This window comes from Sceloporus occidentalis, unplaced genomic scaffold, assembly GCF_023333645.1.
Source record: "Sceloporus occidentalis isolate IW3139 unplaced genomic scaffold, rSceOcc1.0.p SCAF_53, whole genome shotgun sequence".
Classification (NCBI taxonomy): Eukaryota; Metazoa; Chordata; class Lepidosauria; order Squamata; family Phrynosomatidae; genus Sceloporus; species Sceloporus occidentalis.
The window spans coordinates 3,645,347-3,672,686 of record NW_028317033.1 but is presented as its reverse complement, the minus strand read 5'-3'; the positions used below and the strand labels follow the sequence as shown (position 1 = coordinate 3,672,686).

The window sequence follows — 27,340 nt, the reverse complement described above, 5'->3', positions numbered from 1 at the left end:
ATTATAAAATGTTAAGACACAGACACCATGTAGAAATGGCTGTTTCTATTTGCTAATATTTTTTTTTCATTTGCCTCTCAGACCAAGTGTCAAGACCCGGTCCAGCAGGTTGGGTAGGAGCCCAGTTGCAGAGGATACCAGGGGCTCTGTCTGTACCCCTTGATGCATCATGACTGGTAAGTAGGTACAGACAGGCACACAACAGACAGAAAGCAGGAATGAAATCAAAGAATAAAGCGGAACTGTAGCGAGGACAGGGGAACTGTTGCGAAGACAGGGGAACTGTAGCGAAGACAGGAGAACTGTAGCGAGGACAGGGGAACTGTAGCGAGGACAGGGGAACTGTAGCGAGGACAGGGGAAACCAGAGTGGCAGGGCACATGGCTTGGAAACAGCTGGACAGGTAGGTTAGTCTGGGACACACCAGGATCTGGTAAACAAAGCAGGATTGTGAACGTAGCCAAGGTCATATACATAGGGGATCAGAACGAAGTACACAGAGCTTTAGCTGCAAGCAGACTAACAGGAACCAAAACCCAAAAATGCAAAGGCCCAGACTGAAGGGCAGAGCATGTATAAAAGGGCAGGGATAAACTCCGGTAAAGTGGCTCAGCTGTCCCAAGTAATTAGAAAGGTGTGCTCCCGAGAGGGAAGAGAGGCCACTAGTGGCTGCGGGTAGACATGACAATGAATAATTATGGCATAGTCCAGGCTGGCAGGGTGGAACCCTGACAACAAGTGGTTGATAAATATGGTTGGCTTTGTCAAGAACAATTTCAGTGCAAAGGTATAAAAATTGAGAAATAATTATAAGAATTTAATTAAATTCTCACAACAAAATTGGAGGTCATAAGATGAAGTGTGCAGGGCTTTCTGTATGACTGTATTGTTGCAACGCAAATCTCCATGACCTCTTTGTAATGCCTCTTTGGGTAATAAAGTTGAGAAATCCTGGTCTGGCCCTGTCCTTCAGTCACCTGAATGCAAGTAAGTAATGAAAGTAATGGTAGACATGACAATGAATAATTATGGCATAGTCCAGGCTGGCAGGGTGGAACCCTGACAACAAGTAGCATGATAAATATGGTTGGCTTTGTCAAGAACAATTTCAGTGCAAAGGTATAAAAATTGAGAAATAATTATGAGAATTTAATTAGTTTTATTGAAATTGCACGTTATTGTAGGGGCCAAAAGGTTCTTCTTGCAGCCAGTTTCTGTTTTTCTATGTAGTTTCCCAAAGAATTAGTTCTTAAATTTAAAACATTTAAGTATTACCTACTGAAGGCCCTTTAGATCATAGCCAAATTGTGTTAGGTAATAGAAATAGGTACACATTTTATGTATGCATGGATATAATTAAACTGTTAAATTGAAATCCAGACAGGAGTAATTTCCTCTTCTGACCTTCCTCTCTTCTAACTCTTCTTAACGACTGTCTTTCAGGAATTGCATCCCATTACCTAAAGCTCAACATCTGCAAGACTGAGCTCATGGTAATCCCGCCATCCCTTCTCTCCACAATTCCTGACATATCTCTGTTGACAACTCCACTATCCAACCGACAGACCAGGTTTGGTGCCTTGGTTTCCCCTTTGACTCTGCTACGTTCTTCATCCCCCACATCCAGTCACTCTCCAAATTCTGCTGCCTTCACCTGAAAATCATGTCCCCAATCTGCCCATATGTCACATAAGAAACAAGAAAAATATTAATCCACTCCCTCGTGATATCCCATCTGGACTATTGCAGCTCCCTACTAGCTGGTCTCCCCCCTCTCCTGCCTTTCACCACTCCAAACCATCCTTAACACTGTCACCGTTCTTCATCTGCCACTCCACATTTAAATAAATGTAATGTACCCGATTTTCATAAATATCATCATGTGTGTGAGTGTGCAATGAGTTAAATGAAGCACCTTTCTCAGCTTTTACATGTGCTAAATTAATCGGATAACAGTTAATTTAAAGCTAAAATTTTAGGCATGGATTACTGGATGTTAAGGATGTTTGCACTTTAATTGCCCTACTGTTCACATACATATTAAAAGTATTGTCTGTATACAGGTGAATGATAATAGCATTTACTTACATACAGTACTTACATACTTAGACTCTGATGATCATAATACAGGAGCACCCTCTCCTGGTCATACAAAAACATGCAGGAGTAAAAATCCTGACAGAGGGTGTGTTACTGTGTTACATGGAGCTGTAGGTAGTCGCAAAAGGACTACTATTTAAAATTAAACAGAAAGGATGGCAATATTTTAGTAAGATGTTTTAAAAAAAAAAAAAAATACCCAGCAACTATTTATGTGCAGACTTAAAAAAACAAAACAAAAAATTCACAGTGCACTGATGCTATACAAGATCATGTCAACCCCAACGGCAGTAACTTAAACAAGATCTGAAGCATTGTAGGGCAGTAGGGCACACTGGGCTAATGCCTGCAGTACTTGTTAGTCTGGGGGTCTATTTTAAATTGAGCAGATGTTTTGGTCACCTGATCTGCTTTAAATTACTGGATGTTTTTAGTTGTTTATCTGACTTCAGCTGTATAGGAATGTAATGGTATGTAAGTAAGAGAGATACAACACTATTTAGGGCTAACTGCCCGATTTGTTAAGATCATGACCATACAATTTTTTTATTTTAAAAGGCACATGGCATATGGCATACAGTCATGCTGCATACATTCCCTATTGTCATATTCCCGTTTATCACAAAAAAGATATAATTCACATTATCAAGCATTGTCAAGAGTAACACAGAATTTGATGGCAGATAAGAACAATTAGTCCCATCTAGACTGCCCATTTTTCATGATGTAATGACTCAGTCCTTGATCCTATCTTCGATTTAGGGTAGAGTTATGCCTATCCTGTGCATGCTTAAAATTCCCTCACTGTATTAGCCCTTACAACGTGATTGGAGGCTGTTTCATTTATCAACAACCACCTTCTTGGTAAAAGAAAACAAATTTACATTACATCTAAAGCTTCACCAGTATTTCTCCAGGAACAAATGATCTACTACTGATGGGGTACTAGCACTAGTGTACTCACGCTATGCTTGCATTTGTTTACAGCATCTACATTCAAATAGCTGTTGCCTCAATTTACACAACAATACGGCAGAGATGGGAAAAAACTTCCTAGTCGAGCAATTAGTAGGCCAAGAATTTCGGTCCCATGGTAACCACAGGAACTCATCGTTGTGCTGTGAAGGACATTAATGTGGTTCATGAGAAAGTGAATGGATTGTCATGCAGAAAGAAAATATAAGACAATACACCACTATATCGAACAACTTGTTTCCCATCCGCATTCAACAATTTTACTACATAAGCCAGGCATGGGGTGAAATGTACAAACAGTGCCCCTTAAGGCTTTTAGTATACTGATACAAAGAATCACTTTAATCCTGGGGAGATATAAAATAGCAAGGCAGTATAGATCCTGAGGTATCTGACATAATTTACCAGCTTAGACCTGGGGTATCTGATACAATAAGGGCTATGTACTGTACAAACAATTACAGAGGCACAAAGTTTGAAAGGTTTTCTCTTAAACATATCAACAAATATATTACTCCTAACAGTAGAACGATATAATTGGTTGCTGTGGTGATAAGACCACTTTTCAAAATTCGTACCAAATCCATAGTATATAATAGGCTTGAGCGCCAGCAAAGTCTCTGTGTTTGTCTTCGTGTTCGGGAAAAAATATTTTCCATTCCTGTGTTCATTTCGGGGCAAATATTTGCATACGTTCTTCATATTTCTTTTCCTCTTCCTTTATTTATGTTTTTCTAGCCTAGTGTAGCAGGGGTTAAAACGGGGATTCACAGGGGAGAAAAATTAGATCCCCACACTTTGTTACAGTGTTATACATTTCTTTGATTCATAGGTGTACTTCTGGCACTTTTATGAATATATGAATAATCAAGTGATGTCCCTCATTCATAAAAAAAACCTATGAAGGAAACAATTGTATAATACTGTAACAGTTAGCGGTAAAGAATTAATGGGAAAGGGCAGCTGTTCTTCATTGGTTGATTCCAGATGAGCCCCCTGCCAGCGACCAATAGAGTCGCCTGCCAACACTAGCAGGTTTCTCAAAGTAATGTACAGTGAAGCCATGGGACTAAACCCACAACTCTCCTCTCAACTATCCCTTTAGTGGGCAGACGCTATTGACCACTTTCAGCTATGCTGATAAAAGCTTAAACACATTAACCATTCCCAGCCAGACTGATACAAACTCAAACATCAGCCATGGTGAAAAAAAAAAAATCACACTGACTACTTCCAGCCACACTAACGCAAATGACTACTGACACACTGACTACTTCCAGCCACACTAAATTTTTATGTCGACAGCATTACCACATCTCACCTTCATTCTGTGAAAATCACTTTACCCAAATCTATAATATAACTGAATACATACATATTCCTCAGAACCACATTTCATAAAACTAGTATGTATTTATGTGAATAATCTGAGCATTGCATTGTAATCATATTTCTTTCATAGCAGAAGAAAAGATTTAAAGGGATATTATCCTTTCCTGGCTAGATACATGTCAAATGTAAATCCAGTTCATGTGATCTTGCAAATCTTATGTTTATCAGCTAGTTTATACTCTCACTGGTCACTTTATTAGGTACACCTGTTCAATTGCTTGTTAACACAAATAACTAATCAGCCAATCATATGGCAGCAACTCAATGCATTTAGGCATGTGGGCGTGGTCAAGACAACTTGCTGAAGTTCAAATCGAGCAACAGAATGGGGAAGAAAGGGGATTTAAGTGACTTTGATGTTGGTGCCAGACGGGCTGGTCTGAGTATTTCAGAAACTGTTGATCTACAAGGATTTTCAGGCACAATCATCTCTAGGGTTTACAGAGAATGGTCTGAAAAACAGAAAATATCCAGTGAGCAGCAGTTGTGTGGAAGAAAATGCCTTGTTGATATCAGAGGTCAGAGGGGAATGAGCAGACTGGTTCGAGATGACACAAAGGCAACAGTCACTCAAATAACCAAGCAAGGTCAGCAGAATACCATGTCTGAAAGCACAACACGTCCAACCTTGAAGCAGATGGGCTACAGCAGCAGAAGATCACATTGGGTGCCACTTCTCTCAGCTTAGAACAGGAAACTGAGGCTACAATTTGCACAGGGTCACCAAAATTGGACAATGGAATACTGTTAGAACATTGCCTGGTCTAATGAGTCTCCATTCCAGTTGCGACATTCAGATGGCAGGGTCAGACTTTGGTGTAAACAACATTAAAGCAAGGATCCATCCTGCCTTGTATCAACGATTCAGGCTGCTGGTGGTGTAATGGTGTAGGGGGATTTTCTTGGCACATATTGGGCCCCTTAGTACCAATTGAACATTGTTCATTCGCAACAGCCTAGTTGAGTATTGTTGATGACCATGTCCATCCCTTTATGACCACTGTGTAACCATCTTCTGATAATGCACCATGTCACAAAACTCACATCATCTCAAACTGGTTTCTTGAACACGACAATGAGTTCATTTAACTCCAATGGCCTCCACAGTCACCAGATCTCAATACAATAGAGCATCTTTGGGATGTGGTGGAATGGAAAATTTGCATCATGGCAGCTGACAAATCTGCAGCAACTCCGTGATGCCATCATGTCCATAAGGACCAAAATCTCTGAGGAATGTTCCAGCACCTTGTAGAAAGTATTTAATGAAGAATGAAGGTAGTTCAGAAGGCAAAAGGGGGTACCTGGTACTAGCAATGTGTACCTAATAAAGTGGCCAGTGAGTGTTAATACTTTCAACAGCAGCTGTTGTAATGCCCTCTGCGTCATCAATGAAGAAAACGTTCTAAACATTGTTTTGCACTGTGGCGCAAAAACTGTTAAATTCCAAAGACACAAGTTAAAGAATCACCCCCAAAGCAAAGCAACTATCTTGTCTGCAGTCTGCCTCTAGCATGCTGGCTGTTACCACTGCTAGATAGAGGAACTTGGCCAACCATGTATCTCTGAGGCTTCTGACTGTACTGAGCAGGTGGCTGACCTCCAGACTAGACCATGGGCAGGCAATTGTAACGGGTTCACCAAGAAAGCTGTAGTCACTCCCAGAGATCACCCAGATGTATCCTCCTATTGTCCCTGAAATCCCTTCCAGCACCAGTCAGCATGCACAATTTCGAACCCTGCCATGTGTACCCAATAAGTAGACACAACTACCTTCAATTGAGTACAGCAAGAATGAACATGTATACAACCCAACCTTTAATTCCCCTGACAGTAATTCTATTGATGTGATTAGTTGAACAATGGATTCCTACCTGTGCTATCCTTGTTTGGCAGCCAGGCTGGAGCCATCTCTGAGTGCCTTGGGGGCCCTGTAGGACAGGTCATTCTGTCAATATCTCCCCTTTAAAAAGAAGGCTGAACTGGGGCCAGACCCCAACTGAACCTGCAACGTTTAGTCAGGGAGCACAGCCCCGTCGCGCCTAGAGTTGTGGATGCACGGGAGCTGGCAAGAGCCACCTATCCCACTAACCAGTACTGGGGTGCACTTGAAGACTGGGGAGTTCGGGTCCCAGGCGAGGACAACAGTCCTACTCACCAGGGCAGGGAGACAGGGTCCCATAATCTCTGGGTAGCAGGCTTGCTTTCAGTCCTCCCCAGAGGCCCCAGTGATCGACAGTTCCCTCACACACTCCATCACAGCAATCAACCAAGATTTTTGCTATCCTGGGTGGCCAGTCCAGCCTTAATATCAGGGCAGCCCTCACTGAACAGGGATTTGCTATAATGAACAGCGGTTCACTGATGCAGCATATGAGATTGCTGGTCATGGCACCACATCTGATGTAGGCAAAATCAAATAATCTGTCAGCCAAGCACACCCAAGTGTATGTGAAATGTGGTCAATAATGCAACACTAACTGAAAGCGTATTATAATTACGGATATCCTGCCCTAGATGGCAGTGTTTGATGCTTATGAACAACGGTCCAGAAACAGTATTTTTTTTTTTTAAGATACATCGCTTTTTGAAGAAAAAAAAATCTTAGATTCCTAACATGTAATAAATTTATGTACACATAATGATTCCTATATTTCTACAATTCTAGTGTTTTTCCAAACAAACCAACCTCCACCATCTTTAAGTGTCACACTATGAGCATCTATAGTTCTAATATATATATATATAAATACATATATATATATATATATATATATACATATATATATATATATATATATATATATATATATATATATATACACATACACATAAAGCCCAAGCAATATTCTTACACATTTAATAAAAAATAGATAAGTAGATAAATAAAAAATAGATAAAGTCAACTATACTAAAGCAAGAACGAGACTGTTAGTCAAAATATATAAATTACAACTATAAGGGAGCTTGAGCGGTTCCGCATGTCCACCAGTGAAATAGAGTTTAATACTCAGGATGTTCTAGTTGAAGTTACTAGTAGAGACAATAGGTTGCTGCTTATTTTATTGCATTATCTCGACAGGACAGAGAGACATTTGTCATCCGTCCAACCACCAGCTGGAACCTTGGTGTGACCTCTGGACATTCTGGGTGGCTGTTGTTCCCTCTGACCTTGTTTGTTTTGCTAGTTATATATATTGGTGTTGTGTTTTCTCTGTTACAAACTAAACTACTGGAAAAGCATTTGCATCACACATAAGTGTATTCCTTAATATGGTTCACTGAAAGTGTTTGAAGTAGTCATTACTGTGTAACAGTTACACTTTTTCTAACAGAAAAAAATGTCCAAAACAGAGGTTAAAACAAACGGATTGTACATAGACCATCTGCATAGACCATCTCATATAAATTTAATTGCTCATACTATAGATTAATACATAAATTATTAGGAAACCAAATAATTCTCTAGTACAGGGAAGTCTATGAATATAACTCTCAGTATACACATTGATAAGGAAATAAATGACCTGTTTTACCCATGAAGCGTTTCTATTTGAAATAGATAGTATTGAAAGAGCTGTACTTTGTTGATCTGATTAGACCAGTAAAATTATCCATGGGTGGTTAATGGTAAATGTAGGCTATGAGCACAGAGCATGTAATGGTGTAAGCAGGTGGAATTTCCCAATAAAAAGCACTTGATCTGCCATAAGGAACTGATGTGAAATTATATACGTTGTATATAAGGACCCGTTAGTCAAACATTTAATAACGTGGGCTACAGTTTCACTCTACAGTTTCCAAGTGGTTTGCTATAGCAGGTGAGCATTCAAGTCCTAGAGTTCCCACAGTCAAATACTCAGTTGCACTGAAGCTGTTCCCTGATGAGTCGACTGCCCAAACCGTTGATGGCCTGAACAATGAATAGTTGGTGCTGAGTAAAGGATTTTCAAAAAAACTAAACAAACTTTCTTCTGAGATGATTCTGCAATTTGCAAAGGAATATCTTTATCCTAACATACTTATACTTTGAGGAAATCAAACTCTGCAAACTTCCCATAGGTTAGTTGTGAAATTAGGTTAGTATGAAATAAATGAAATACTAAAACAATCCAGTAATTACCTTTCCACTACATCTTCTCCATTCCAGCAGGTGGACCCATCTCTGACTGCTAAATCCCCATCACACAAACGCTCTGCCAGGGATGCATAAAACGTCCTTGACAATTTCATATACTTGATAAATTCCCTGAAACCAAAATAGGATTAGAAAAAAAAGTAATCTTAATCAGAGCGTGACATAGAGTAGACCATGAAACAGCTTCAACTGTATCTCCCCGGTTATAACTTTTAGAAGTTTTCTGGAACTACATGATTAAATTAAATCTCAATGATGAAACTGAGATGATTTTTCACAAAACATGTTTTTAGCTAAGCATTTGTTTTGAATAAGGCAGAAATTATTCGACAAGCAACACAGGTGCTAGCTCAGTAGCTTTAAACTAGTGGGCAGGTAGTAATGTCCAATGAACGCCCAGCTGTAATGTAATTTCTACGTTTACTTTGCAACTGGCCATGTTAACTTTCAGGTTCTTCTAAAATTCCAGTTGTACAGTGATGCATACCTGGGGTTGAAATGTTCAAGTAATGTAGCATACATCTCTAAGACCTGAACGTAGGCCAGAATTGAGTTTAACAAAGAAGCCTGTGGTGGTCAGAAAATCACCCAATCTCATTGGGTGATTATTGTTGTGAGGGATCATTGCAATTCCAATGTAGTTATAATATTATTGTTAAAAGGCATTAAATGATTATGCCTTTTAACATGCAACAGATTGGTGTGATGTAGTACAAGCTTTGTAAAAGTTAAAAGTGCTCCTAAATGTGTTGTAAAGTATAACTTATTGGTCTTAAAATTACATATTTTCATCAATTTTGGTGTATAATCTAAAATTTCTTTGTAGAAGTTGATTCTGTAGTAATTCAGTCTCAGATCTCAAACCACGCATCTTTCCATACAACATTCTCAAGGAGCTCAGTTCACAGCAACCCTGGAAGACTGGAGTTGCAAGGACCAAATGTGTAAAATAATATATATTTATGTTAAATTAAATACACATGTTGATATCGCACAGCTGGATCTGCCGTTCCATTAACAGTTTGAAATGTGGCAGCCAAACTAAATGTTATCTTACAGCAGGCGTTTGGGGTGTACTAACATTCCGAAAGGAGAAGTGGAAACGGGGCCAATGGGAGATGCACAAATGGAAAGCAAACAGCAAGCATGTGTTTGTCTTACCGAGAGATTCTTTTCAAACTGCGAGGTCTGTCATTCTTTGAAGACTTCAGAGGTAGAGAGCTGTAGAGCCCAAAGTCAAGTAACAAGCACCAACCAGAAGAAAATAATGAAGAGGGAAGCAGGAGATCAGGCAAAGGAGTAGAAGAAAGAAAGGAAAACATCACACAATTGATTAAATGAAAGTGTTTTCTGCACATGCAAAGATAAAAAAGGTCTACTCTGACCAGAAAAGGACCCATAGCAGGGGTGTTTCATGCACAAAGCTTTTTACAGTACACCCTTGTAGAATGTTATCACTCTAAGGGGAAATATAAAAGGTAAATAAGTAAAAAAAAAGCAGTTGTCATGCATTTATATATATATATTATATCCAGGAAAATACATCACATGATAAAACAGGATGTTACTTGAGTCATGGTGAACCTGCACTACCTTCTCATTTGAACAGGAGATGGAAGTTTTGTTACTGGAGGATGATCAACATCCTCATCCACATGGAGTTTGACCTTTGAAGCCTGATTGTTGGGACTCTCCTGCAGCTCCCCACATACCTTCTCCACCTATAATGTGAAGTAAACATAACACAATTATTAACTGAAAACTACAAGAACAAAGGAAACCGAGATATATAGATACAATGTAAATTTACATGAAAAAATCAGGATAAGCACCATGATCTAGTCTAGGAGCACAGTGAAAGACCTACAGAGAAAGAACACAGGTTGGTCAATCAACATAACTGGGGACATCCCAGGGTTCTCCCCTGGAGCTCGTCCTCTTCTACTCCTTATGGGAGACAGGAAATGGGTGTGTCCTTGTGAAGTAGGTGGAGCTAGCCACATGTAGGGCAAAGGTAGACCCAAAATAATTGAAAGTAAATTGGGACAGGACTGGGGCAATTAGTGGGTGGATCTGGGTGGGGGTGGACAGGACCAAACCCAAGTATGTCAATCACCCACCTTTACTTTAAATACGTTTCATGTTCTCAAGACACATATGCATTTTATGAGATAGCGACCAGAACATGTAATGTGCCACCTTGCAGTGCAATTTAAATTGTGTAAATTAATTCCCTTAAGTGAGTTTCTACAAGTTAGAAAAATTACTGCGCAATAATATGTCAAGTGTATAGGTGTTATACAAAAAGGAGCAATCTGGTCACCTTAGTCTGAACTCTTAATTTTTGGTTTTTCCCTTATCAAACATTTGTCTATAGCATTTTGTCAGGAGAACAGCTTAGATTCAAGCTGTATGTTGGGGACTTGGTGTTCAATTGTTTTATTCTTCCACTGAAGCCGAAAACATAGTGATTAATCAGTGCGAGACATGCAAGAATCCCATAGTTTTGAAGCTTTTAGCACATACACATTGAACTCTATAAATGGTTGAAAAAGGGAGTCCTTATTAAAACCTATTAGTGCTGATGAGGGTAGGATAAGCTGAAAACCCTCAATGGCTTAATAAACATTACTGGAATCCCTCGAGCATAAAAGCTCTCGTTGTCTATTCATAAGCTAGAGCCTTCCACAAAGGTACAAAGCTTCTTGTCTAACTGTGTCATTCTTACATTGTATTCATATCCACTTTCATCCACTACCAACATGTCACCAGTTTCCATTTTTGTATTAGTGATAGCATGGAAAACATTTTCTGCAATGGTTATACATGAAATTGAATAAAAAAAATAATGTTAGGTCCCAAATAATGTTATGTCTTAAATGTTATTGTTGATATAAGGCTGGTCTCTGGTAAATTAAAATCAAACCCATGGTAACCTAAAGAACAAAAGAGCATACTTGGGAACTTCCTTGAGTATACCACCTTAAGCTCTCCCTCCTCTGGGGTGGCTTTGTGCAGGGGCAGGGGTAACCTTAGAGAACCTTTAGTGGAAAGGAACTGGGTAGGGAGGTGGAAACCCAACGCAACGGTGCGTTGGGAGGAGAAAAGGTGCATAGGGAGAAGACAGAATGCCTGGAATGCCAGAGAAACAGAGCTTCACACCCAAAGAGTACCGAGGTATGAACTGACCCACAGGCTTATATCATAGAACCCTACAACACTGTTATCAATACACAATTAGTGTGTGTGCTATTTATCTTGTGCTGGTAGCAGAGTCACACACTGTTGGCTGCACATCTGTGCAATGGGCTGTTTAGGGTAGATCACAAATCTCCCTTGTAACAATTTACACTATTGAGGTCTGTCACTAGCTGGCAGAGGTATATACACTGCTCAAAATAATAAAGGGAACACTTAAACAACTCGAAGTCAATCACACTTCTGTGAAATCACACTGTCCACTCAGGAAGCAACACTGATGGACAATCAATTTCACATGCTGTTGTGCAAATGGAACAGACAACAGGTGGAAATTATAGGCAATTAGCAAGACACCCCCAATAAAGGAGTGGTTCTGCAGGTGGTGACCACAGACCACTTCTCAGTTCCTATGCTTCCTGGCTGATGTTTTGGTCACTTTTGAATGCTGGCGGTGCTTTCACTCTAGTGGTAGCATGAGACGGAGTCTACAACCCACACAAGTGGCTCAGGTAGTGCAGCTCATCCAGGATGGCACATCAATGCGAGCTGTGGCAAGAAGGTTTGCTGTGTCTGTCAGCGTAGTGTCCAGAGCATGGAGGCGCTACCAGGAGACAGGCCAGTACATCAGGAGACGTGGAGGAGGCCGTAGGAGCGCAACAACTCAGCAGCAGGACCGCTACCTCCGCCTTTGTGCAAGGAGGAGCAGGAGGGGCACTGCAAGAGCCCTGCAAAATGACCTCCAGCAGGCCACAAATGTGCATGTGTCCACTCAAACGGTCAGAAACAGACTCCATGAGGGTGGTATGAGGGCCCGACGTCCACAGGTGGGGGTTGTGCTTACAGCCCAACACCATGCAGGACGTTTGGCATTTGCCAGAGAACACCAGGATTGGCATATTCGCCACTGGCACCCTGTGCTCTTCACAGATGAAAGCAGGTTCACACTGAGCACATGTGACAGACGTGGCAGAGTCTGGAGACGCCGTGGAGAATGTTCTGCTGCCTGCAACATCCTCCAACATGACCGGTTTGGCGGTGGGTCAGTAATGGTGTGGGGTGGCATTTCTTGGGGGGGCCCCACAACCCTCCATGTGCTTGCCAGAGGTAGCCTGACTGCCATTAGGTACCGAGATGAGAACCTCAGACCCCTTGTGAGACCATATGCTGGTGCGGTTGGCCCTGGGTTCCTCCTAATGCAAGACAATGCTAGACCTCATGTGGCTGGAGTGTGTCAGCAGTTCCTGCAAGAGGAAGGCATTGATGCTATGGACTGGCCCGCCCGCTGCCCAGACCTGAATCTGATTGAGCACATCTGGGACATCATGTCTCGCTCCATCCACCAATGCCACGTTGCACCACAGACTGTCCAGGAGTTGGCGGATGCTTTAGTCCACGTCTGGGAGGACATCCCTCAGGAGACCATCCGCAACCTCATCAGGAGAATGCCCAGGCGTTGTAGGGAGGTCATACGGGCACGTGGAGGCCACACACACTACTGAGCCTCATTGTGACTTGTTTTAAGGACATTACATCAAAGTTGGATCAGCCTGTAGTGTGGTTTTCCATTTTGATTGTGTGACTCCATATCCAGACCTCCATGGGTTGATAAATTTGATTTCCATTGAGGATTTTTGTGTGATTTTGTTGTCAGCACATTCAACTATGTAAAGACGAAACTATGTCATACGATTAGTTCATTCATTCAGATCTAGGATGTGTAATCTTAGTGTTCCCTTTATTATTTTGAGCAGTGTAGTAGCTAGTATCCAGCACAATGTATTCTTCTGAGGACAAAGAGGAGGAAGGTCTTAAGTGGTGGCTGGGGAGCTGATCGTCAGGCCTGCAGCACTGCCCAACCTAAATCTAGGCACCTCGCATCTATGACAGACTTGCTCTTATAGTGATGGTTGCACTGCGCACTGATGTTCAACAGGGTGAACATAATGTACAGACATGCTATTCCTCCATCAGTGTATAACAAATATGAAAAAAAAGTAAAATCAGACAACTACAGGTATTTACCATATTTGCTTGATTATAAGACGAGGATATACGTCTTATAATCGGGGTCGTCTTATATCAGACCTCAAATAGGTCTGACTATGAGACGACTAAGATCCAGATCCCCCGCAGCTGCAGGGGACCTGGATCCTCCTGTCTCCCCCCCGCCCCAGATTTGGGGGGTCGTCTTATAATGAGGGTCGTCTTATAATCAAGCAAATACGGTAATTAGGGACGGATATAGATTTCTTATAAGCCTTTCTTACTATGCAGCTTTTTCTGAACTTTCTAAATTGGTGGTATTATTTTGTTTCTCCTTTCTCTTTCACGGGTCAACACAGGAATGCGTGTTCTAATTTAGATGTCTTTGGGGAGTTTTTTGCTGTGGTTTAGTGGTCTAGGATCACAAAACTGACCTGCAAAAGTATAAGATTTTGAAAAAAATAAGTATAAGAAGGGATTTTACCAGAAGCATTTGCAGACTATTTATGGAGCCTTTTAACAAACAATATTTGCCAAAGCAAAGTGGTATTTTTTCCTTTCTGCCACATGCTATTAGTGGTTTGTTTTAGAAGTATTTGCACATAAAATATCAACAACATCTCGAACTATCTTTAGTTTAGTTATTCCTCATACGTGTGGTATGAGATCTAGAAAGCAAAAATCGAACAATGGAAATACCATGAGTGCAGCAGGTGCATTGGGGTCAGGGGCGGGCTGGGCCGGGGGGCAGGTGCGCAATTGCCCCCCAGGCCGCCCGAAATCTAATCTAAACGCCCGCTGGGTGCTGATGCCGCCGGCCGGCCGGCCGGCGCTACTTTAATACTTTTTTTTTTTAATTTAATATGGCAAGCCGGATCGGCTATTAAATGGGAAAAAAATAGTATTAAAGCAGCGCCGGCCGGTGGCATCAGCACCCAGCGGCCGTATGCGATGGCCGCCAAGTGATGGGAGCAGCGTGAGGGGTTAAAGCTCCGCCCCCTCGCAGTCACCTTTCACCCCTCACGCTGCTCCCATCACTATGCGGCCATCAGATTGTTGGAAATCGAATCTAAACGGCCGCTGGGTGCTGATGCTGCCGGCTGGAGCTACTTTAATACTTTATTTATTTATTTTTAATATGGCAAGCCGATCCGGCATATTAAATAAATTTAAAAAAAAGGGTTTAAAGTAGCTCCGGCAGGTGGCATCAGCACCCAGCGGCCGTTTAGATAAGTTTCCAGCAGTCTGATGGCCGCATAGTGATGGGAGCAGCGTGAGGGGTGAAAGGTGAGTGCGAGGGGGCGGAGCCACTTCACTTGACTTGCCCCCCAGGCCTTAGGCTGCCAGTCCTCCCCTGATTGGGGTATAGTGCCATTAATGCTCTGAATGCAAGGGGTCTGGAAACATTTCTCACACAGAAGACCCCACATTTTTCTCGATCACTATATTTAGGCAACAACCTAATTATTGTTACCTAGGGACACATATGTATGTGTGTGTGTGGAAGAGTGGAAGCTGTTATAGCTACAAAAGGGGACCAACTACATATTAATGTCTATGCATTTAGAATGCAATGTGTATGTATGTAAGAGAAAGAGAAACGTTTCTGTACCTCTCTATTCCACCAATCAGGTGAAAGGGTGAGTTTCTCCCTTTTGGGCAAAATTTTTGCCCTTTTGTGGAAGTTCACCAGAAGGTCAGGTTCAGAAGCAGACAAAGAAAGAAGACACCAAGAGCAGCAGAAAAAGAAATAAGACAGAAGAACAAGAAGATGCAAAAGAAGAGGTGGGGCAAGGAGACAGGACACATAAGCAGTTGGCGGAGAAGGTAGGCGGATATTCAGAGACCATGTGTAATAGAGAGTGAATGAGAGTGTGAGAGAATATGAGAGAGTGAGTGTGTGGGAGAGCATTAGTGAGAATGAGAGAGTGAATGAGGGTAAGCGATAACGAAATTTTGTTTCTGAAATGTAAAAAAAAACCACAGAATTTTGTCCAAACTGAAAGTGCAGGAAACACATTTTGTTGTCCAAAAACAAATGAACCAAAATTAAAAAAAAAAATTGTCGGAATCGTTTTTGGTACATCTACACAAGTCTAGTATATATATATGTGAGTATTAAACTTAGCTGGCAGACATTGTTGTTATTTCAAGTAACTACATTTAACTACTGTAATCGGGAACCAGACAAGTGATCAGATCAGTTGCCAGTACAAAGGGACTGTTAGTTTTGTTTACTGTTGTCATAGTCAACTTTACTAAGCTACTCGCATCATGCACCAACCCCAGGAATCATAAAGTATAGGGATATCAGACATGTGAATCGTTCATTGTGCCTGCAAACTCCTGCTTTAGTGAATAAATCTCAATGTCATTGCTACACCTTGAAGGTAAAGTAATCTAAAAGCAGTGCTTGTCTACTCTTGATATTTAAAAGTTTGCAATGACTTGCACACATCATAGTTGCTCCTTGTAGCTGCCACCTATCGCAAGGAAATCAGGGGATTAGTTAAAGAGAGAAGGAACACAAATGCAAATGCTTGAGGGCAAATATGAAGAACAATTGCTGAGCTTATAATGACCTAGTGAGATATAAAGCATTTTCAATTGTTTGTGGCAGGGACCCTACTGTAGAGGTTTTTCAAGACCAAATTAGCATCAGACAGTCCTGAATATATTTTATGAGTGGTTAATTCTTCAACCAAACCACAAAGTACTTTAGTTATCTTACTCTATTAAAAGAACCTCATATGAAATGAGAGAATGGGAGATTGTGCTTAAATTTAGTTTGGCAGGTTACTGATAGAGGGAGATGAAACAGGACTCTATTATATAATACTTTCCCTTTCTAACATATTTGCAAAACTCTGCGTGCAGTGCTGGCACTCTATAAATACTACTCTATCACATTAAATAAATATATTTTGTACTTATTATATAAACACTTGAAATTGGCTTTGCTTCTGTCAGCTTGGTTTTCAGTCATTTATTCAGACGGCTGGGTTCTCTGCCCAGTCTCCCATTCGCAGAATGTATTTGCTGAAAACCCTATTTATTATTCATATCCTAAACTGACAGTGCCAAGCTGTATTTCGGGCAGAATACCAGCTCCAGTAATAAAGGCAGTCCTAGAAACAATAGGTGAATGTAAAAGCATTCTTTAAACTAGTGGTGGTAAGTACCAACACCTAGGAAAGCCACAACGTGAATATTGCAAGTGAGGTTTAATGACTAATCCTTACAAAGATCAGGGATAATAAACAAAACAGAGATTAATATGAAACATGCTTTATTTCATTAAAACCCACCAATAAGTAATCATGATGCATTGAAGTTACAGAGGCTAATATAATATAAGAAATTAAACATGCATGGTGTAGGCATAAAGCTATACTGAATCTAAAACAAGACCATTTCATTGGAGAACATCAGTGCGTAGTACTGTTCTTCTCATAAAATTAATACATTTTCTGTATTTTGTGTCCGAGTGTTTATGTGCATGAATGTGTCAAGTGGGTTTTAGGGGAGCATGGCCTTAAGTATTTGTATGACTATGTTTGTTGTAAAAAAAAAAAAAGGAAAAAACTCTTCCTAATAAAAAGTATTAAAAAAAAAAGAATACATCTTTGATCTGCAATATTATAGACTATCTGGGGCGGAAGGCTCCAAGGGATTTCAGAAGGGTATTTTGTTCTCTTATATCATCATATACTGTTTACTGCATGTTTTATTGGGATGTGTATGGAACAAAACATGAGGCATGTGTTTTACATTGAAACCCTATGTAGAAGTAAGTAGGAAATCCATATTTTCGTGCAGATTTTGATTTACAAAAAAGCTTCACACTAGCTGCATTTATTGCATTCAATCCTATGCCTTTTTCTGTAGGCATTTGAGACCTGTTTCATTAGGTTTTATAGGATGTCCCTGCTGAGATTTTATGCTGTTGTATTCACCTTGATCATGCTAACTTGGAAGGCTGCCAAAACTCTTTATTGTTTATCTGGGGACCATCTGTTGCCTTTCTATGTGTTCCTGGATCTGAAGAAGGCTGCCCAGCATGAGTTTGTAAAGAGAACTAATACTTAAGAAAAAGTATTTTTGGAAAGATAGCGCAGTCTTTTATTTCATGTCATCATATCTAAAATGTAACCAGTTCATCCAACTGTTGTGACCCTAGTGAGAATCAACACTTTATATGTAGCCTCTTATATAAGAAGGACATCAGTGAGTGTCCAAAATATGTGTTTTTAAATTGGGTCTCGCTAAAGCAGAGTTTTCTGTTAATAATTATGGACAATCAGGCTTTCATTAATGTGAACAAGCAATCAAATTTGCTAGAATTTCTCAGCATATTAAACCTTGCAGACCTGCTTGTTACGTTATGCCAAGGTAATTTTTTCAGGTGGCAGAATACATTTTCTGAAAACTTTCTCTTGGTTGAGTGGCAGTCAAATTATGCAGATTTTTCTATTAAACACCTCTGGCATTCTGCATGTAATTTGGTTGAAGTGATCCCCATGATGACTACCGTAATGGTTCGTTAGGCTCCTAACATGTGACAGTGGACCATTTATTTGTTATACGTCCTTTGCATTATTGTACAAGTCATGGTGTTAAATATCCATTCTGCCTACAGTGTAACATATGGGACACTTTTAAGCCAAAAACATAGAAACTCAGATGGTGAGTGTATCAACTATGAGATAGGAACTGGGTGTCATTTTTCTGTCCTGCACATTAGGAATTCTAAAGTGAAAACAGATGGCCGGGCATATGAGCTAGCTTAGGGGTTTAGTTCGTCCTATTGTATTTTTATAGACAGACACAGAAAGCTGACTTTGCAGATTTGCTTTCTCAGCATCCCTAAATTGTGGATAACATAATAGCAAACAGTATACCTAAAATTATTTTTTAACTCTTAACATTCCAACTCGTAACATTCCAACATGATGAATGATATACTACACAGAAACTCAAAATTTGAGAGCAGATTAGAACCAATCCAGCCAGCCAATTCTTACTTTTATTATTTTACCTATAAGGCCTCAATCTTTACTTGGTCTATTGAATTCATGTTTATATTTCCTCATTAAGTTAACTATTTTGGCAATCCACTATATACTCAGAGAAGAAATATTTTTTACATTATAGCTAAAGCTCTGATTCCATAATTGTAGACTATGGCTTCTTGTCCAATCGTTTCTATGCTCTTGAAATACTGTGAGATATCATGTACCTATTAGACTTGTATTTTGGAGCACATACTTAGTAGGGTCATATTAGGCATGTGTACAAAACGAGAGGTTATATGTAAAGTTTTCCTTTAAGTTTAGTCCTTAGGTCTGCACATTTGTAATGAGGGATGTTGGGTAATTATTAAATATTATTTCAACAGTTTGACAGGGTAGTTACATTATACTGCCTGAATAAGAGTGCAATTTTCTTCCAAAGTTTCTCAGATGTAATACAAGTAAAAAAATAGGCTCTTTGTGTCAAGAGCAATTAAAGGTCGTAATTCTAGGTCAGCTGTTATTGTCCACCTGCTGTTTTACAGATACAGTGTAGCTTGAGTAACAATTATCCTTATCGAGACAAATGGCTGCACAATGAGGAATTTAGGGAGACAACTTGACAATGACAATAAACTGATATCCAATTTCGTAGCATAGTTACTAAGGAAAATTTATAAAAAAAATCCCAGGCTGCATTGTGACAAACCACCATATACCCTAGTTTTCTTATCACACTACTAATATTTTTAAATTATCTCTCCAAATTGACTCAAAAGGTCCCCCAACATAAGACCTTCATCATACTGTGTCTAGAAAAGTAGTCAAGCAAGAAAATTAAAATTGTATTAGTACCTAGTAGTAAGGTCCTATAGAGTCTTTGTGTTAGAGGGACATTATCACTGCTTGGTACTAGCTTTAAGATTATGGTGAACAATTAAATTTTTTCCTGTAATTTCCAGACTCCCCTTTTCATGAGTTCTATTGAATCCATGGTAGCAGATCATCAGCTTAGCCCAACATTTTTTTTTTTTGGGGGGGGGGAGTAGATGCCACATATGTGGAAACAATCGCAAACAAAAGTGGGAGGGAGTAATATAAGTCACAAGCCGGAACTGGTATATTTGAATGTCGCCCTTATTCATTATAAGAGACACCCCCTGTACCTCTAACAATATTAATCCATTCATTCCTCAAAGGAAGTCTTGACTGCCAAGTAAATTATTAACTGTGATGTAGGGTTCTTCAACCCAGAGATGTTGCCACCCTTATCCAAATAAGGGACTTCTGTTTGTGTAATCCTGAGACAAGATATGCACAGCTGCTCCTATAATCAAAGGTTACACTGTTCTGCATCAAAACTGCAGGGTACTAACTCAGAAGTTTTAACACACAAAAAAATACCACAACACTTTTGACATGAATTGCTAACTGCATTTCCAGGGTTTGAATTATCTGCACACACCTGTTCGTGAACAATAGAGGGATTACTCAAGAAGTTGAGAGCTAAAACCAGCAGTTCTTTCACATTTTGAGAAATGAGTTGGCACCAACAAGCAAGCTTACCTTCCTTAAAAACATCAAAATTGCTGAGTTTAGCTTGGGTTTTCACAGATCATAATTAAGGTATATAAGCTATAATAGATAACCTGCCCCACAGAGCCTAAATAAACATGAAAGCTTTTCATGAAAATTGAATATGATTAGGTCTTTCAATCGACTTATTAACTGTTAATTTGTTGTAGGATCAGATTTGAATGTGTGAATACAGAGCAGTTTAACCTGATTAAACAATTGCATGTTGTCCCAGTCCAGTGTATTTACTAAATTCATTATGCACTGAGCTTCTCCTGCAAGAATGGCTAAGATACATTTTAAGCACTCAACCAACATTAACTATGCATTATGCAGGTCTGGCTTTGTCATTGTTGCAGGAGAAATGGTCGTATCCAGGAGCCAAAATATTCAATTATCTTGCAAAGTCTGGTTTAGTAAGGCCCTTCATAGATGTGAATATGATTAGGCCTTTTGGTGTACTTTTTGACCATCATTTTACTGTTACTGTATATATATGCACTTTGCTCCAGGCTCTTCCCATTCTTACTCTGCCACTAGATACTAAATCTAAATGGAATGCTACAGGAAATGCACTGCTCTGTCACCCAGATTACAGGAATATATTATAAAGTTACAATAGCGGTTAAAAGAGTGTACCAATCTATTCAAAATGAAAAGCTAACTTACCATAGATGTAAGATTGTGACTTTGTGTCTCTGCATACTCAATGGATACTTTGATCATGTCCCTAATCCCCAAAAGTGCCAACTCCAGGTCATGTGATCCAGACATTTGTCCAGCCAGGTGCTCCAGCAAAGCTATGAAGTCCCTCCAAGGGGCATCAAGTTCTGCAAAGCTTGCAAGACATCCCCTCATAACATTGAGACAGTAACCCACACAAGGGCGGATAAGAGTAAGGCCTTGACAGTGAGGACAGTACTGCATCCTCACCAGGGCACGGGTGCACTCCCTTGTCATCCCAGCATGTTCCGTGCTATTTATTATGTGAACTGCCATGCTTAGTGATTGCTTCATCTTTCTGCTGGCCCAGAGGGATTTGGACAATACTGTCACCATCTCCTGGAAGCTGGGTCCAAATGGATTAATGTCCTGTCGCGTCAGGCGGAGGCACTCCAAATATTCTTCTGACAAAGTACCTTTCCCAGGATTTAAAAGGTGATTATAGACCAACGGAAAAAGTGCATCAAAAAATCGTGAAACAGCATTGTCCACTGGCATCTCCTCACCCAGGATATTGAGAGAGATGTCTGTAAATAGCTCTCTCACTGGATCCTGCACGTCCTGTGCCAATGTCCGGTAAGTGGTGCCAAACAAAGACATGGTATGGTTTGTGGCACTGTCAATTAGAAAGGTGAATGTCTCTGAGAAAAAGAAATGGAAATAAAGTTATATGATAACAACAAGGAAGATCAATGAACATTTTTCCATAGGACATATAGCTCTGTGGGTATCATTGAATTGGATGTCAAGGGAGTTTTACATCATTGTGAGCAAACCACATTTTAAACGTGTAACTGGTTTAGTATATTCAGGATGCATGCAATAAGGTAAGGACTTACCTTATCTACTACCTGGAAAAATATCTTAAATACTATAAAAATACTGTAGCCATTGTGTATTTGTAAATTCCTTTGGTCAAACAGTTGTGGATCCTGGTTGTTCTGCTGAGGATAAAGTTTCTCATGATGATGAAACTGTGCATAGGAAACTGTGGGGGAGATCATGCTGGGAACTACCAGCCTGGGGTGTAGATGGAAAGAATACCAATTGCATTTTACATTTTGGAAAATTACATGGTGTCTTCTCGTTTGTGTTGTTTTTTCAGTCTCTCGTGTACTTTTAAAATAATATCCCTCAAGTTAGGTAAAAGGGATATAATACATCCATACTTTTTCTCATTCAGGCTCGCAGAGTTAGGTAATTAAGTAATGATAGCCCTTACATCTTTTATCTTTTCCCCTTTAGTGGCATTTGTGTAACCCCAAAGGAAGACTGACCACTGATATAGGTGGCCTCTAAGGGTCCTTCTCAAAAGATATACTGGTGCCCTGACTGGTTGGATCCCCTTATTGGATCACACAATCTCCAGTGGCTTCAGCTCATGGGCTTTTTGTTTGTGCCCGAAAGTTGGTTTAGCTTACATTAGCTACTTCAAGATAAGGCTGAATTCAGGCCCTTCAGCTATTAAATATTCTGTTAAAAACATTTCACATACACTTCCTCTCTTTTGAATTCTGTTCTGCTCATAAAAATGTCTACTTCTAAACTCTCTGTTGTCTATGATACAAACAGCTTGTGTCCAGGGGAAACCCATAGTGAAGAACAGATGTCTGATCTCCATGTGCTATATGAGCTTTCTGTAGAAAATCACTGAGAGATACTTTAAGAATTCCTGTGGGCCTATACATTATATAAAAGCTGGTCCTACAATCACATAAATGTCTGACCTACTACTCACATTTAAATTACATTACTTTCTAATATTTTGCCAAATGTCATTTTAAAATGTTAGCATCAATAATCTTGGCATGGTCTGCTAAACAAGATGACCTAGGGAAGCACATTTATATCCAAACATTAAAATTTACAGATTCTCCCGGAAACCAGAAAAAGCTGCACATGCACCTGGTAACTAATGATTTGTCACATCTAAAACTGAATACTGAGAACTCGCTACCTGACAAGACTTGGTCTTTAAAAGCAAAACATTTTCTGAACAAAAAGTTGCTTCTTATTAACACAGAGGGAGTAGGCACCATAGAGAGAATGTTCTGCTAATACCAGAAAGCTTAGCTCTGCATTGTTGTCCATGGTCTTCTAAACTCAAGAGCAACTACATGACACAGAAGTAAAGAAGTTGTTCTCAAAACCTATATTATATAAAAAAAAGAGTGGTTCAAAGTAAAGTGTATTATACAAGGGGAGCTAAAATCACAATATGTGTGTAGGATGATTTACTCACCTTCTATATGGACAACTTAGAAAATGCATGCATAAAGGGGTGTCAGAAAAAAAGAATCACATAAAACTCTGAAAACCCTAGGACCAGTTCTTTTTGTGGAAATTCATAGTTAGACTATGAGTCAAACTATTTGCATGGATGTTAGAATGTGTCTCCATTTCTTGCCTTCTCTATTATACATGTCATTCACAATAATGAGCTTCTAAGAGCTATATATTAGCATAGCTGAACAATATTTACCACCAACTCTGAATTGTAACAAACTGACCATACATGTGGTTATGAAATATGGACTTTATTCATTAACAGAATCATTTTCTTTACTGAGTTAAGTTTTTTCCAGAATCCCTTTATAAGCATATGCAATGTTTAGACGCCTCTTGGTTTACTGGAGGTGCATTCTGCAACAAAAGTGCTCAAATTGACTTCAAGCAGCCAACACCGGTGGGAAATACAGACAGTAGACAGGGTGGTGTGCTTTATCTTTATTAGTGGGGCTGTATGGGACATTATACTGTATTTTTAAATAGTATCCTTCAGGCCAAATGTACATGTTCAATGATCAGTCTTTTTAAGATAAATAAAAGCTAATCATTCATGATGATGTAAGTCCACTGGCCAGTTATCCTCAGAATGGTTTATAATTTATGGGAATGATACTAAACAGCCAAATTTCTAAAGTCCATTTATCAATAATAATTGCACAAGCCAATTACAGTTGGCCTTCGGTCAGCAAATATAAGACAGACCAATTACAGATTACAGTCATTGGATTGGATTGTTCACTCAGATCAATTGATCATTGGTTGGTACTATACAGACAAGTTGTTTTAATTTAGCTGATAACCAGAGTTCTTTCAGAGTTAAACTAAAGCAGATAAAGTCCCAAGTCTATATGGTATACATCCACCAGTCCATAAGACACTAAGCATAGAAATAAGATAATAGCTATTATTTCTCTTGACTGGCCTGGTGGCATAAAGCCAAAGTAGTACCTATATTTAAGAAGATATTCAAAATTTTAAACATCAATAGTCTGGGTCAACCCTTATTTGTGAAGGACTGGTCACACCAGGCTAACTTAATTGTGTTCTACTAATAAATGCTTGCCAGATGACAAAACTTGAATGGCATGATATTCTACTGCAATAAGGATTTTTCCAAATGTGGGGACGGGAAATAATCTTGAAGAATGCAATGTTATGCATTTTTGAAAATAATATAAATGTGCAAAATATATTCCAAATCAGGTTACATTAGTGAAAACATTAAACAAGAAGCCGTTGAGAAAATTTATAGACAAAAATTAGCAACAGTGTTTCTAAATCACTCAGAGATTGCAAGGGCCAGTGAGATATTGTTATGTCTCTAATAATATTGGCCTCTAAAAAGGAATTGTAAGCCCTTACTTTGAGTATGTAATGCCTTTCTCGGTACCTGCTCTTAAAAATTACAGTATGGAACTTGAGTGCAGATACAGGCTAGAAAAATTAATAAAATATGGTTCATTTCCAAAACTTTTTTTTTTACCAAAAAGGGCTGCACAGAGAATAAGAGTTCATCCACTGATACCTGAGGAACAGAGTTTACCCCTGTGTCAGTATAAATGGTTCTTTACAATAAGAACAATAAAGGTGCTCACATCACTACCTACAGATGTTGTACTATTAAATTTAACTGAATTGGGCTTCATGTTTTTATTTTAGCAAAGTCGAATATACAGGAATATGCTATTAAAGGCATTAATTATAGCTTGTTGATCCAGTGAGAAACCAAATCGACAATTTGAGTCAGGAAGCAACTTGCTCCCCTTTTGAGGCACAATTGGAAATTGCTTCAATGTAAAATGTCTGCTTTTTCATTTTTTTTCTAAATTTAATGGACTTGATTGTTTTCTTTTTTAACCTAAATTACTATGTTACTATTGCTTACTGCATTCCACGTAGTTATAAAATATTGAACCCAGAGGAACAGCCACAACAAGAGGAGAACCAGAGTTGTCCTGTGTTACTGGAATGTGGCAGATTCCACAAAATTAGTGCTGCAAAGGCTTATCACGTAAAATGCTTTATTCCAGAACCTTCCATGACTGTAAGAGGATGGACTGGCCATCTTGCAAATTGGACAAATGCCTCTTGGGCTCTTGCAGTTTTCATGGGTCACTGGCCTTTACTACCATTCACCCTGCAGATCTATTCTTTTATAGAGGCTGGATATAAATAGCCGCACATACTGGCTAGGCTGATTTAAATCACCAGCCTGGCCCTCATGGAAAACCAGAAGACATTCAAATAGCTGGTAGTAACAGGATGAATAAAAAGTAATGTATGCAATCATATGGTACAAACCTGTAGATATGGAAAGTGTGTTTTTACAAACAGACTCAAAGTGGCTCAAAAGTGTCTGTAGGGAACTTCAATAGAGGGTGAAGTGTGAACAGTGCCAGAGTTTACCTACAAATGCGGAGACCCTGAACTCTTGAGCCATGTTTTTAATGTGAATCAAATATGTGCATATGTTAGAAAACAAAGAACTAGTAAAAGGGCCCTTGTGCGATAAGACTGTTTACTTCTGTGGCCCCACACTTATTCCTCTATGCACATACAGATAAGTGTCTGCTAATTCTGCTCCAAAGCTTCTGAGTGAGCCACCTGCTGCCCAATACAGTAGTGCTGGCATAATATGGGAGCACAGCAGCTTTTGCTTGGGAATGAATTCTGATTAACGGTTTAATAAAAACATATTATGTTGTCTTATATAATAAAAAATGGATTTTCCAAATAGTTGCTTTAATAGCTTTTCCAGGGTTTGTAGTGATGGCTTAGCTATGCTGGAATCTTGGCGTTGGCTGAATTCCCTGCAACATCTTGTAATGATTATGGATTCTGAAACCTCACCCCTCTAACAATGAGCTCCACTGAGGGCTGTCAGCAGTTTCTCACTTAAACAAGGAAATTGTTGGCAAGTCTACCAAAAAAAGCACTCCGCCGGTTGAAATTAGAAACTAGTTACATGTTTCTGAAACCAAATCCCTGATCTGACCCTTTGGGATCAAACATCTGCTGATTCAGAGAAAGCAATGTTTTAACAGGGGAAAATCCCAGACATGATCAGACAGCGGCAAGCAGCCCTTAATCAAATGCACGTCTTCAAAGACTGTCAAAGCGAAGACACAATTAAGCTGCATTAATTGGATGACGTTCCTGGCCTCCACAAAGTCATCTTCAGTTTCTGCTTCATTTCTTGTAGCTATTCAGCAAAGAAACAAAGCACTTTTGTTTGCAATTGGCCATATTTAGGACACCAGAGAAAACTATAATATTAAAGAATCCCGGTCTGAGGCAATTAAAAAGGTCCTGGACATCTATATATAACATATCAATACATAAGAACCTCCAAAATTACATGGAAAAAGGGAAATAAAAATATATCAAACATATTGTGACTACACCTTACTTTTAGCTCAGTATGCAAATTTGTAGTATATACTATACACAGTGCTGTTTAAAAATCAGTAATCATGCAATTCTAAATAATTGGAGGGGGAATCTAATAATTTTAGAATATCCAGAATAAGAGATCTTATATATATATGATCGTTACACTTGAGCTCAATTGAAAAAATAATAATTAACACTTAACAGACTTAAAATGATTTAAGAAACTTCTCATATAATATGTACTGTACATATTATAGATGAGTTGACCAAAAGCCAATGTTCTGAACCAGTCAGTTAGGTAGACACGCAATGCTTATGTTTAAAGAAATACCCTTTAATGCATATGACAGCTCAGGGTCACCTTTAAATTAATTTTTTTGTCCCTTGTAAATGTATTGAGGGATTTATTAGAATCACATCTATGTTTTTTCACTGCAGTTCTACCGCAGCTGTCTGCATTGCAGTTGATGTATTCGGCCAAGAAGAGTGTCTCCTGTGCATTAGTGTGCATGAGTGGCCACTCAACGCCAGCCCGCTCTAGCTTACCTCATGTGAGATT

The 27,340-nt window shown here is 39.4% G+C and overlaps 1 protein-coding gene across 1 annotated transcript in view; it reads right to left on the bottom strand.

Annotated features, from left to right (window-relative positions):
- The window catches only part of LOC149288224 (glypican-5-like), an 80,646-nt gene that overhangs the window by 41,611 nt on the left and 11,695 nt on the right, over positions 1-27,340 (bottom strand). Inside the window, exons 3-6 of the mRNA XM_089491976.1 lie at positions 21,046-21,740; positions 10,199-10,326; positions 9,767-9,826; positions 8,591-8,716 (exon numbers count right to left, since the gene is read on the bottom strand). Of these exons, the coding sequence (XP_089348102.1) occupies positions 8,591-8,716; positions 9,767-9,826; positions 10,199-10,326; positions 21,046-21,740 (1,009 nt within the window). The remainder of the gene's footprint in view (positions 1-8,590; positions 8,717-9,766; positions 9,827-10,198; positions 10,327-21,045; positions 21,741-27,340) is intronic.